This window comes from Lithobates pipiens, unplaced genomic scaffold (assembly GCF_037356315.1).
Source record: "Lithobates pipiens isolate NorthernLeopardFrog02 unplaced genomic scaffold, aLitPip1_a1.2 Scaffold_27, whole genome shotgun sequence".
NCBI classification, from domain to species: Eukaryota; Metazoa; Chordata; class Amphibia; order Anura; family Ranidae; genus Lithobates; species Lithobates pipiens.
The window spans coordinates 32,475,298-32,486,815 of NW_027507788.1; the positions used below are offsets into that span (position 1 = coordinate 32,475,298).

Sequence of the window (11,518 nt, forward strand, 5' to 3'; positions counted from 1 at the left end):
AGATGGAGAGAGGGAGATGGAGAGAGGGAGATGGAGAGAGGGAGATGGAGAGAGGGAGATGGAGAGAGGGAGATGGAGAGAGGGAGATGGAGAGAGGGAGATGGAGAGAGGGAGATGGAGAGAGGGAGGGAGATGGAGAGAGGGAGGGAGATGGAGAGAGGGAGGGAGATGGAGGAGGGAGGGAGATGGAGAGAGGGAGGGAGATGGAGAGAGGGAGGGAGATGGAGAGAGAGAGGGAGGGAGATGGAGAGAGAGAGGGAGGGAGATGGAGAGAGAGAGGGAGGGAGATGGAGAGAGGGAGGGAGATGGAGAGAGAGAGGGAGATGGAGAGAGAGAGGGAGGGAGATGGAGAGAGGGAGGGAGGGAGATGGAGAGAGAGAGGGAGGGAGATGGAGAGAGAGAGGGAGGGAGATGGAGAGAGAGAGGGAGGGAGATGGAGGGGGAGGGGGAGATGATGGAGGGGGAGGGGGAGGGGGAGATGGAGGGGGAGGGGGAGATGATGGAGGGGGAGGGGGAGGGGGAGATGGAGATGGAGATAGATATATATATATGTTCCTGGGGAGGCACTGAGCCTCATGGTACTATGGCCTGTTTAAATATACCTATAACTATGGAGCCTATATAGTTACTGGCTGTGAGTTTATATTCATATCTATATATCATTACGCCATTAGCCTTGCACACGGTCGCTGGTATTAGTAAGAAACTGCCTCCTGCTTTACACAGTGATTGCTGGGTGATCATCTGGGAGCTCTCCATGTGGAGATATTGCTATGCTGACAAGTGAGACCTGTTCCAACTACCCCAAGTGTGTCCTGATGAAGCAAAACGGCAAAATGCGTTGACTCCAAGGGACTCACTGCCGTTTGATGTCAAATTTCTTGTTTACACTAGATACTCATTACTATCAAATGCCTATTGTGTATTTTTAATTCTTTTTTTTTAATTGACCTGTTTGCTATGACTTAAAATATATATTTTTGTACTGTCATTGTCCATCTTTCCTGTAAATTCAGAATTAGGGCCCCGTCGCCTTTTACCCCTTCTCTCCTCCAAGATCTTTATCACTAGAGGGGTCACCATCAGAAGGAGGTCCTGATTCCCCTATAGAGATCTTTATATCGCTAGAGGGATCACCAGCAGGAGGAAGGGGGCCATAATTCTTTATAGATTTAGTTATGCCCCATGCTTCCTCAAGTGAACCCGCGTATGAAGACGGGCAGCATATATATTTATTTTTTTTTTTTTTTTTTGTGTGTACTCTTGAACTGTTGCAGACATGGAAACATCCAAAGTAAATACCAAAAACAGCTGTTGAATAGCCGGTGCCTTGTGTTGGCAAGCGCTTTACTTGTAGGAGAAAAACTAAAATGACACAGACTTCACTATACAAGTATGTACATGTCTCCTGTTTTTATTGTTTTGACCTTTTTCCTTCTTGATCTGTATTGCAGCACCCTACAGAATGATGTGAAACCAGTCCTAGAGAAGTTAACGCAAGACCAAGATGTAGATGTGAAATACTTTGCACAGGAAGCCCTCACAGGTGTGTGGTTATAACGGGTGGTCAGTGTGTGAGCTAAAAGTTTTCAGCTAGGGCCTAAGGGTTATTACCAATGAGCAGCTATCGCTGTACCCTATGTATGAAGAAAATGGGTGGGGGGGGACTCAAAGTGCAGCGCTAAGACGTCATCAATAACAATTAGAAATTCCAAACATCCAATTCATAGGTGTAAACCGCAGCAAGTTTGTTACAATGATCATCCACCCCAGAGTTAAAGGGCTAATGCAGGGTTGGTCAGCCTGTGGCCCACGGGCCATATGTGGCACTGGGAGCCCCCTGATGTGGCCCTCAGCCTCAAACCAGGGAAGCGCATGCCCAGGGTCAGCAATCTGTTGATCGTGATCTGGGCTTGCTGACCTGCCATCCCAGAGCATCAGAGTGTATTAAGCCGGCAGATCCCCTTTACATTTTGCTTAAGGGAGTGATTTTTTTTCCCCTCACTTTCTGCCCCCCGGTGCAATGTTTGCAACACCCTGAAGCCCCCAACTGCCCCCCCCCCCATACTTACCTGGGACAATCTTAATACAGGGTTGTGCGTGAGAGCAGTATTTCTCTGTTCTCTTCCCAAAGGACAGAGGCAGCAGCTGGAGCCATTGCTCATTGGCTCCTGCTGCTGTCAATCACTGAGGCGAAAGCAGGGGAGTGGCTGAACTACTGTCTAGGTCAATCGATAACAGAGTAGCTCCTAATTGGGCCTGCCAGGGTGACCTCATAGCAAGTGTTGCTCTAAGGGCACTTGGGAGGAGTAAATCATGAGTGGCAGCAGGGGCCCCTGAAGAGGAGGATCTGAGCTACTGTGTGTCATGTGTGTGAAATATATACATACACATATATACATACACATATATATATATATATGTATGTATGTATGTATGTATGTATGTGTGTGTGAATTTTCATATTCACTAAGCCACAGCGCTGCAGACATACAGTACAGCACCATGGCTGAGTGGTTAGAACTTCTGCTTTACAGCTATAGATCCTGACCACAAGATTATCTGCATTGAGTTTATTAGTCCCTGGGCTTGTGTGAGTTTCTTACCACACTTTAAAGATGTGCTGATAGGTTACTTGGCTCCTGTCTAAACTGGTCCTAGTATATCAGATATGGACCTTATATTGTAAGCTCTTCGCTGTATAAAAACCTGCAATAAATGATTATAAATCTATTATATTTAGTGTGTATGTGTGTTATATATGTATATGTGTGTATGTATGTGTGTGTGTATGTGTGTGTGTATGTGTGTGTATGTGTGTGTGTGTGTATATATATATATATATATATATAATATATATATATAGTCACTTTAAACAAACTGTAGAGTATGAATCTAATGTTTTCTTGCCCTCAAATGAGTAACTTATTTTTTTCCTTCTTTTTTTCTTCTCCAGTGCTGGCTTTGGCATGAGGATAATCCTTCCAGAGATGCCGGGGGTGACACTCCATCACAAGGCCGACTCTCTTGCACGACTCCCGTTCTGCATTCGTCCTCATGGCTCCACACTGTAACCCACCCTTTGTCCGATCCTTCTCAGTGATGTCGTTTTTACCTCCCGGATCTTTTGCTCTGCTTCCGTAGTCCCGAACTCTACTCACAGTAAACTTTCAACGGCTGTGGCTTTCAAACCCTCTCCTGCAGTTTTCCTGTCCTAAGGGACACAGAAAGGGGATCATTTTGTTCATATGGGTGCTTTGTTTTTAACGCAAGTTCTAATGCACGTGTATGTGAGGGGGAAATGGCAGCTTTTTTGGGGTGAAATATCGCTTTCAGATCTGTGCAATTTATTCCTGAACAGTGCTGTAAGTGTTACATTGTACAAATAAATAATAGTTCTACAAACCTTTGTCAGTCCACTTGGTGTTGGTTCCGTTCTTATAGCTTTACCCTATGAAGACACCAGTAAAAGCTTGGATTTCCACACCAAGTATGCGTCTGTTAATGTGACTATGACTGACTTATCTGTCAGATTAGCAACAGGATCTGAGAACTAGTAGTGTTCACAGGTGCACATTCCTAGTTCACTGCTGTGAAAAGTATTCTCGGCACAGGGCATTGTGTTTTTAAGGACTTGAGGTGTACTGTGGCTGACTCACCAAGCTCTGCTTGTATTGGCTGTTATCTCTTCTTGACTTGTAACCCATACGCTTCTTTTTTTTTTGCTACCCAAATAACCAATTCACTAGCTGGCAACTGGCTGCCCTTCTCTGGCCTGTGCTGCCTAGCAACTGGCCACCGTTCTGTACTTAGCTGTGCAAACAAAACATCCAGCTGGACTCCAGGAACTGCAAATGAAATTAACTTTATTGTTCTTCACTGAAAAATGCAGTCTGCCCAGATTATCTATGCCCTGGCGCGTTTCGTCCAAATAGAGATGGGTTGTTGAGATGCTTAATTTAATGTCATTGGAGTGTGGTTGGATGTTTTGTCTGCATATGCAGGGTAGTACTTGCCACTCTCTATGCTTTCTGCTTGCTAAGGCAGCTTCTTTCCTAGCAAATCAGAACCCTGACATCAGCTGGACTGACAAACATTTGCCAAACCCTCCTGCATATTTATTGGATGGCCTCTTTTCCTTGACTTACTGAATGAAGTACAGTCACGCTATGTCTCTGTAACTTATGCTTTCGTACACCAGCTTCCATCCTTTGGGTAGCATAGAATGTGTACGTCTTTTTATAGCTTGCCGGGTTTGCCCGGATGCCTTCTGGAGCCTGAAGAGGAGTGTAGGGTTATATATCGCAGTTGTGCACTGTACTTGTAGATGTCACAGACTGCATGTGTAGTAAATGAATTGAAGTGTAAACACATTGTACTTCTTCTGCGCTGCCTTTGATTGATTGTAAAATTGCATAAAAATACACCAACATTTGAGCTAGTTTAAATGTCTTTTGTGTGGGTTTTTTTGTATATACAGAATAAGAGCAGGCTTTGTGAAATGGTTAAAAACTGATCTCCAGCTTTGGTTTCAGTTTAAATAGTTCGGGCCAAGCTGCCCCAAACAAATTATTCCCCTCACTAACGTGAGGCCGCTGGGTTTGCCGCATAAACTTTGACGCTGAAGTTACATACAGCACTATATTCCGGGTGCGAATCGAGACCCTCCTGTCTCGCACCCAGAGCAAAATGGAGTCTGTCTGAGTGGCGCTCAGCCGTTCATAGGCAGCTTTGTATTTTTAGTGAATACAAAGTTTTCTGTGATTGGCTGAGTCTGAGAGGCAGGCTCACTGGGTCTAAAATAAAGTATATACTGAAAACCGGTGTAGCAATACCCCAGAAGGAGCAGCTTTTGTTAAATCTGTTACTCTGCCTCTCAACCCTAATAAAAGCCTCTGGCAATAGTGTAAGTGCAATGACCAATGAGAAACGCACGTTATAAACACAAATTATTTTTACTGCAATATTTCTGTGTAAGAATAACACGGTAACAGTATATGTTCAAGTAATAAACTAGAGAGCAGTAACTGAGATTTAAGAGCAATATAGCTCCCAATCCTATATTCAGGCTGCTTTCAGGGGATTCCAAACACAAAAATGTCCCCAAGAGCAGATACACACTTAAATGGCAAAGCACAATATTACGCTTTAAGTTGGCTCTGAGTCCAGGCACGAGGAGAGCAGAAGAATGACCCTCTTTGTGTCAGGTCTCTCTCTATTGTCTCCTGACACCATAAACCCAAATTGAAAGTGATTGTAAAGGTAAAAAAGTTTTTAAAAAAAAATAACAACAATTTGCCTCCACTGTGCAGCTCGTTTTGCACAGAGTGACTCCGAACTATCTCTTCTGGGGTCCCCCAGCGGCTCTCGTGGCTTCTCGCATCCCGAGGGCAGGCGCATTCCAGAGTCCAGCATTCGGCGCCCATAGAGGCCGAATGCAGGACTCGGCCCGGCACTCACGTCATTGGATTTGATTGACAGCAGCAGCTGCCAATGGCTGTACTGCTATCAATCTATCCAATGGAGAGCCGAGAACACCGGGCTGAGTGACGACGTGGGTCAAGATTGAGGGTTCAGGTAAGTAAAACGGGGGCCGGTCACTGGTGGTGCTCACCTTTTTTAAAGAGGAAGTAAACCCTTATTGGTTTTACTTCCTCTTTGTTTCCCTACAAAGGTAAAGCATAATGGGCTACTATGCATCGCATGGTAGTCCACTATGTGTCACTTACCTGACACAGGAGCCAGCGAAGTCACTGCTGTCCCCTCTTCCACGGAGCGTCCATCTTCCTTCCGGGTATCGCGGCTCCAGCGATGTGATTGACCGGAGCCACGATGATGTCACTCCCGCGCATGCTTGCAGGAGCCGCTGCTAACGGCATGATCACTGTTAACAACGGCACGCTCAGCGGTGCCTGTCTTACAAATATCTCCTAAGCCGTGTAGGTTTAGGAGATATTTCTTGCACCTACAGGTAAGCCTTAATCTAGGCTTACCTGTAGGTCAAAGTGGTCTGTAAGTGTTTACAACCACTTTAATGCATAGGATGCATTAAGGTGAAAAAAGACACAAACCTTTACAACCCCTTTAAACACTTTATTCAAATCAACATTCAATGGCTTAACCTCATAGATAAGCTGTCCCACACACCCACTGCATGTACAGAGCCCTGAATATGTGTGCGCGGATCCATATGGCACCGGTAGCTTCAGCCCTTTTGAAGAAAAAAGAACTTTCTGTCTTCAGCTAGCCACTTTCTTTGGTGCACTTGGGCTGGATTCACACCTATGCATTTTTTAGTGCATTTTGCAGATTTGCACTACAGTCCATTTAACATGGTTTCCTATGGAACACGTTCTGTAGTGCAAAATGCAGAAAGCACTAAAAATGCATAGGTGTGACTCCAGCCTTAAGCTCCTGACTAGCAGGGCCAAACACAGCTGGCCCAGATTATCAAGTGAAGCTGGCAGGATCTGTCTCGGTGATATGAGACAAGGATGTCTGTATACAGTGTCCCCAGAAATGGCTGGCCTTATCCTTTATCCCTGGGGCACTACAAGTGTCAGCAAGATGGCTTCCAGCAATCATGTCTGTATGCAGTGTTCAATTAACTCCTGTAGTGCAGTGTCCCAGTTTCCTGCAAATGGGCAAAAAGCTCCCTCACCCAATCCTGCAGTCCAGGCCCAAGAGAACGCCCTGGAACAGGCAGGCTCTACTGGCGACCCGACTGGTCGCTTCACCGTCGGTGCAGGTGCGCCTGGATTTGCACCTGGGATCCCCCCTTTTCAGGCTGAATGCCCCGACCAGAGACTGAGGCCTGAATTGCATGGTGAGATCACTTGAGAGACAGCATTTCTCCCTCAGGTCTGATCTGTTCCCCCGCCTCGTGCTGACTCGCACTCCTCAGGGACTCAAAATGGGGTCTCTTTCTTTCCAGCAGAGCATGCTGGGATTTGTAGTCCCGCCCCTTTAGAAGTCAGGTTCCTCTCTGTGCTGAGACTTCATATTCCAGAGTCCTTTTCAGCTGCTGCTACTTCATTCATTGGCTTCTGTAACTGTGCCTTTTAATTGTCTTGCTTTTCTCCTGCCAATAGGAACACAGGGGAGGCTGCAGAGTGAACGGCTCTGTGTGAGTCATTCAGGAGAGGGTGGGGGGTGAAAAGACCACGCAGGAACGGACAGGCAGCTCTCCCTCTTTCAGACTGGAAAGCCTGTTTACATCGCGGGGGTCAGCAAAATAGTGAAACAGATTTGAAGGAATATATAACAAAATATAATCAATGTATTGAGAATACAAAGAAAAAAGTTTGTAGAGGTGGGATTGCCTTTCAATCAGGCACAGCCTACAAATTGAATGTGTGGGAGAAGCATGGTTTTCCGAATAACATCTGGTACAATATAGACTTAATCTGGGTAGTAAGGAATCACAATATGTCTGACACCTCAACATGTCCTTAACAGCCACAAGGTCAGAAATCCCACGGGTCCATGTGGAAATGAATGGGATCATAATACAGACTTATGAAATGCTACTCAATTAAAAAAAAAAAAAACAAGTACCTTTGTCCTAGAACGAAATAGAACAATCTGAGTAAGTGGAGACAATATGGACTCTTGTGGTACAGTATAAACTTACACAATGAATTTTGAAAAATATAAATTTATTATACAAGAAATAATTTTACTTTAAAACACACAAATGTATACTAAACACCGGATCCTACTCATTAGAGACACCCAATTCTCTGACACAATCTGGGAAAAGAAAGATCAAACAAATTCTGCAGTATTTTCAACCGAATCAATTCTCCAGTTGCAAGCACTACATGTTTCGAGGTGACCCGCTTCCTCAGGAGTATACTTGTCAGAATGATCTACAAGAAAAACATGAAATAAACCAACATGTAAAAAGATATATTAATAGATAACAGAGACAGAAAGGGTCACCAACCAACATAGTGAGAAGTCATATATGGGCGGCACAGTGGTGTAGTGGGTAGCACCTGAAATAAAAATATATCCGTGACCTCAAATATATATATATATAAAGATCATGCCCATATGTTTTTTTTTTTTCCTAGTGATATCAAGAATAATGTTTTTTTTTTTTTTGAACAAGTTACCACAACACCATTATTCCGTAGTTTTTAAGATCAAAGATACAACTATGTTGGTGTCCCTTGTTAATTTTACATTGTATTTTTTGAAATATAACTGCCTACTCCCAAACTGTCATTTGAAGTAAAACACATAGCCAAGTATTATTCTCCACAATTTTTTTTTTTTTATTGTGCATTAAAAATAGAAAACAAATAAAATTAGACATGCTATCTGCCAATAGAACTTAACCACAAAGTGCATTCTATAATATAAATATACCAAATCAAATCATTATTTAACCAAAAATATAACGGCAAAGCAATAACTCCAAGGCCAATAATAAGTAACAGGTTATCTCCTCCGATTCCGCAACGTCTGGTTGACGAACGGCCGTTCAGAAACTAACTGAAAGCGCAAAATTAAAACGCGAATCAACACTCGCCAAACTTTTACTAACACAAAATTAGCAGAAGGAGCCCAAAGGGTGGCGCTAAAGAGCTGAAAAACAACATAGTACGTCACTACCTTTGTATTTGCTGGCTTACAATTCCTTGCCTTTTGTATGCAAGACAAGTTTGGGCCAATGCCCTTTGGACAAAAGTCCATGGTTTTGTTGGCCAACAATCCGATCGTGTGTACAAGGCTTTAGTGTGAACTAGACACAAAAAGAGCCGTCCGCCCATCCTAAAACAGAATGGCATTCAAGGGTGACATCTAGTGGACAAACCCAGGATTGCAATAGGAAGGGCAATCACACACTCGCCCAGGAAGATTAGACACCCAGCACAGAGGAGCCAACAATGGGAGCACACCACTCATATTCCAAGGGTCTCATCCAGTGCCGGGAGGAGCCAAAACATACAAGAAACCAAAGGGGACAAAACTAAAACAAGGGGGACAGAAAAACTTATTATATCATAACATTAGATTGACAAATCAAAAAATGCATTTAAGGAAAGTTCAAACACAAAGTGGCAAGATACATTTTATTTAAAATTTTATATCGCCATTCCTGGAATTGTGTTGTCCAGATAGGGACACCACAACTCCGGATCCACTGGAAGAAAGGGGAAGGGAGAGAGGGAGGAGGGGGGATGGTAATAAGGAAAGAGGAAGGAGAGGAAAACATGGGAAAGAAGAGAAAATGGGGGGGGGGGGGATAGACCCCCACATTACATAGATTTAATAAGAAGGATGGAATAGTCATGTCAGATCCCAATTAAAAACAGAAAAGCAAATCAAATACATTTTTACAAAAAGGTTTGTATGAATAGATCTCGTTGATTCCTGGAGGATCGAGAGCAGAACGCTTCTCTATCCAGTAGGTCTCGGATCTTAAAATATAGTTGTCCCAAATACCCCCTCTAGGACTGGGGAGGGGGGGGGGGGGGGGGGCAACCTCAAGCACAAAGAAAGAAACCAGAGATGCCTTCACCGCCCCCTAGTGGTAAACCCCTTCACTGCCAGTGTCATTTACACAGTAATCAATGCATTTTTATAGCACTGATCGCTGTATAAATTACAATGGTCCCAAAATAGTGTCCGATGTGTCCGCTGCAATGTCGCAGTCCTGATAAAAATCGCAGATCGCTGTCATTACTAATAAAAAATAATAATAAAAATGCTATAAATCTATACCCTATTTTGTAGGACGCTATACATTTTGCACAAACCAATCAATATATTGAGTTTTTTTTTTTTTACCAAAAAATAAAAAAAGTATATGACATATAGCATTAATGCTGTAACACTATGCAATAATGCAAAACACAAATTTCTGATCAGAGAAAATCCACCTCTCCTAGCCACCCAAATAAAGGTTTGCATATTATGGAGCGAAACAGGTTCCCATTGCCACTCTTTGCCTTTGTAAGTAGGCCTGATTCATAAAAGTAAAGCGACGCAGTGCCGTATCGCAGAAAATGGCCTGGTCATTGAGCAACCAATTCTTCCCGGGGCTGAATTGGTTAATATGTTGCTAATTTCAACATCAGCCCAACCACTACCTGGATCAATGCTCTCCAGATTTATAATCATTTACTGCAGGTTTTTATACAGCGAAGAGCTTACAATATAAGGTCCATATCTGATATACTTGGACCAGTTTAGACAGGAGCCAAGCAACCTATCAGCACATCTTTAAAGTGTGGTAAGAAACTCACGCAAGCCCAGGGACTAATAAACTCAATGCAGATAATCTTGTAGTCAGGATCTATAGCTGTAAAGCAGAAGTTCTAACCACTCAGCCATGGTTCTGTACTGTATGTCTGCAGCGCTGTGGCTTAGTGAATATATATATATATATATATATATATATACATACATACATACATACATACATACACACACACACAGTATATTGTCTATTTATTGATAGTGACTGTGGTTAGTGGTTATATATTCAGGAACGGAAACAAAAAGCCCTTTGAAAAAAGTGGATCTGATATTTCTTATAAACATTATCATGATGTTTAACCCATTCCCGCCAAGCGTACACATCTGTGTGTACTCAGCCTTTGGGGGTTATACCGGGATGATGCCCGCAGCTAAACCGTTGTTTAGAGCGGGCGATCGGCTTTCCAGCTTTAACAACTGTTACGGCTAATAGCCGCTCGGCTGTTATACCGGAGGAGTGGGAGGGGACTCCCCCCCTCCCGCCGCTCTTCCCAAGCCTCTCGTTCCACCGGAAGGCCCAATCAAACATCTGCCGATTCCAGAAACGGCTTTGTTCCAGTCTCCTGGATGTAAACACGGAAGCGACGTCACAACGTCATTTCCGGTTTACTCGGCTGCCAGTGGCGCCAGATTTAAAAAAATATACGGTATTCAGATGCACCATTTTCGGTGATCTGAATACTTTGAAGTGCAAAGGAGGAATTGGAGGTCTTTCAGACCCCCCGATCCCTCCATAAAGAGTACCTGTCACCACCTATTACTGTCACAAGGGATGTTTACATTCCTTGTGACAGCAATAAAAGTGATATTTATTTTTATATTATTAAATTGTGTTTTAAAAAAAAAGTAAGAAAAATATATTTTTCTTATTTATTTTTATATTATTAAATTGTGTTTTAAAAAAAAAGTAAGAAAAATATATTTTTTTCAAAGCCCCCCCCCATCACTGCGAGCTTGAGCAGCAAAGAAATACGGAAATACGCGAGTAGCGCCCGCATATGTAAATGGTGTTCAAATCACACATGTGAGATATCGCCACAATCGTCAGAGCGAGAGCAATAATTCTGGCACTAGAACTCCTCTGTAACTCTAACCTGGTAACCGTAAAAAAAAATTAAAACATCACCTATGGAGATTTTTAGGTACCAAAGTTTGTTGCCATTCCACGAGTGCGTGCAATTATAAAGAGTGACATGTTTGGTATCTATTTACTTGGTGTAACATCATCTTTCACATTATACAAACA

At 43.2% G+C, this 11,518-nt stretch overlaps 1 protein-coding gene across 1 annotated transcript in view; it reads left to right on the forward strand.

Moving 5' to 3' along the window:
- The window catches only part of LOC143933740 (uncharacterized), a 41,622-nt gene extending 37,181 nt beyond the window's left edge, over window positions 1–4,441 (forward strand). The window contains exons 14-15 of the mRNA XM_077456736.1: window positions 1,455–1,546; window positions 2,957–4,441. Coding sequence (XP_077312862.1) covers window positions 1,455–1,546; window positions 2,957–2,973 — 109 coding nt within the window. The 3' untranslated portion in view covers window positions 2,974–4,441. The remainder of the gene's footprint in view (window positions 1–1,454; window positions 1,547–2,956) is intronic.
- Window positions 4,442–11,518: the final 7,077 nt, after the last annotated feature.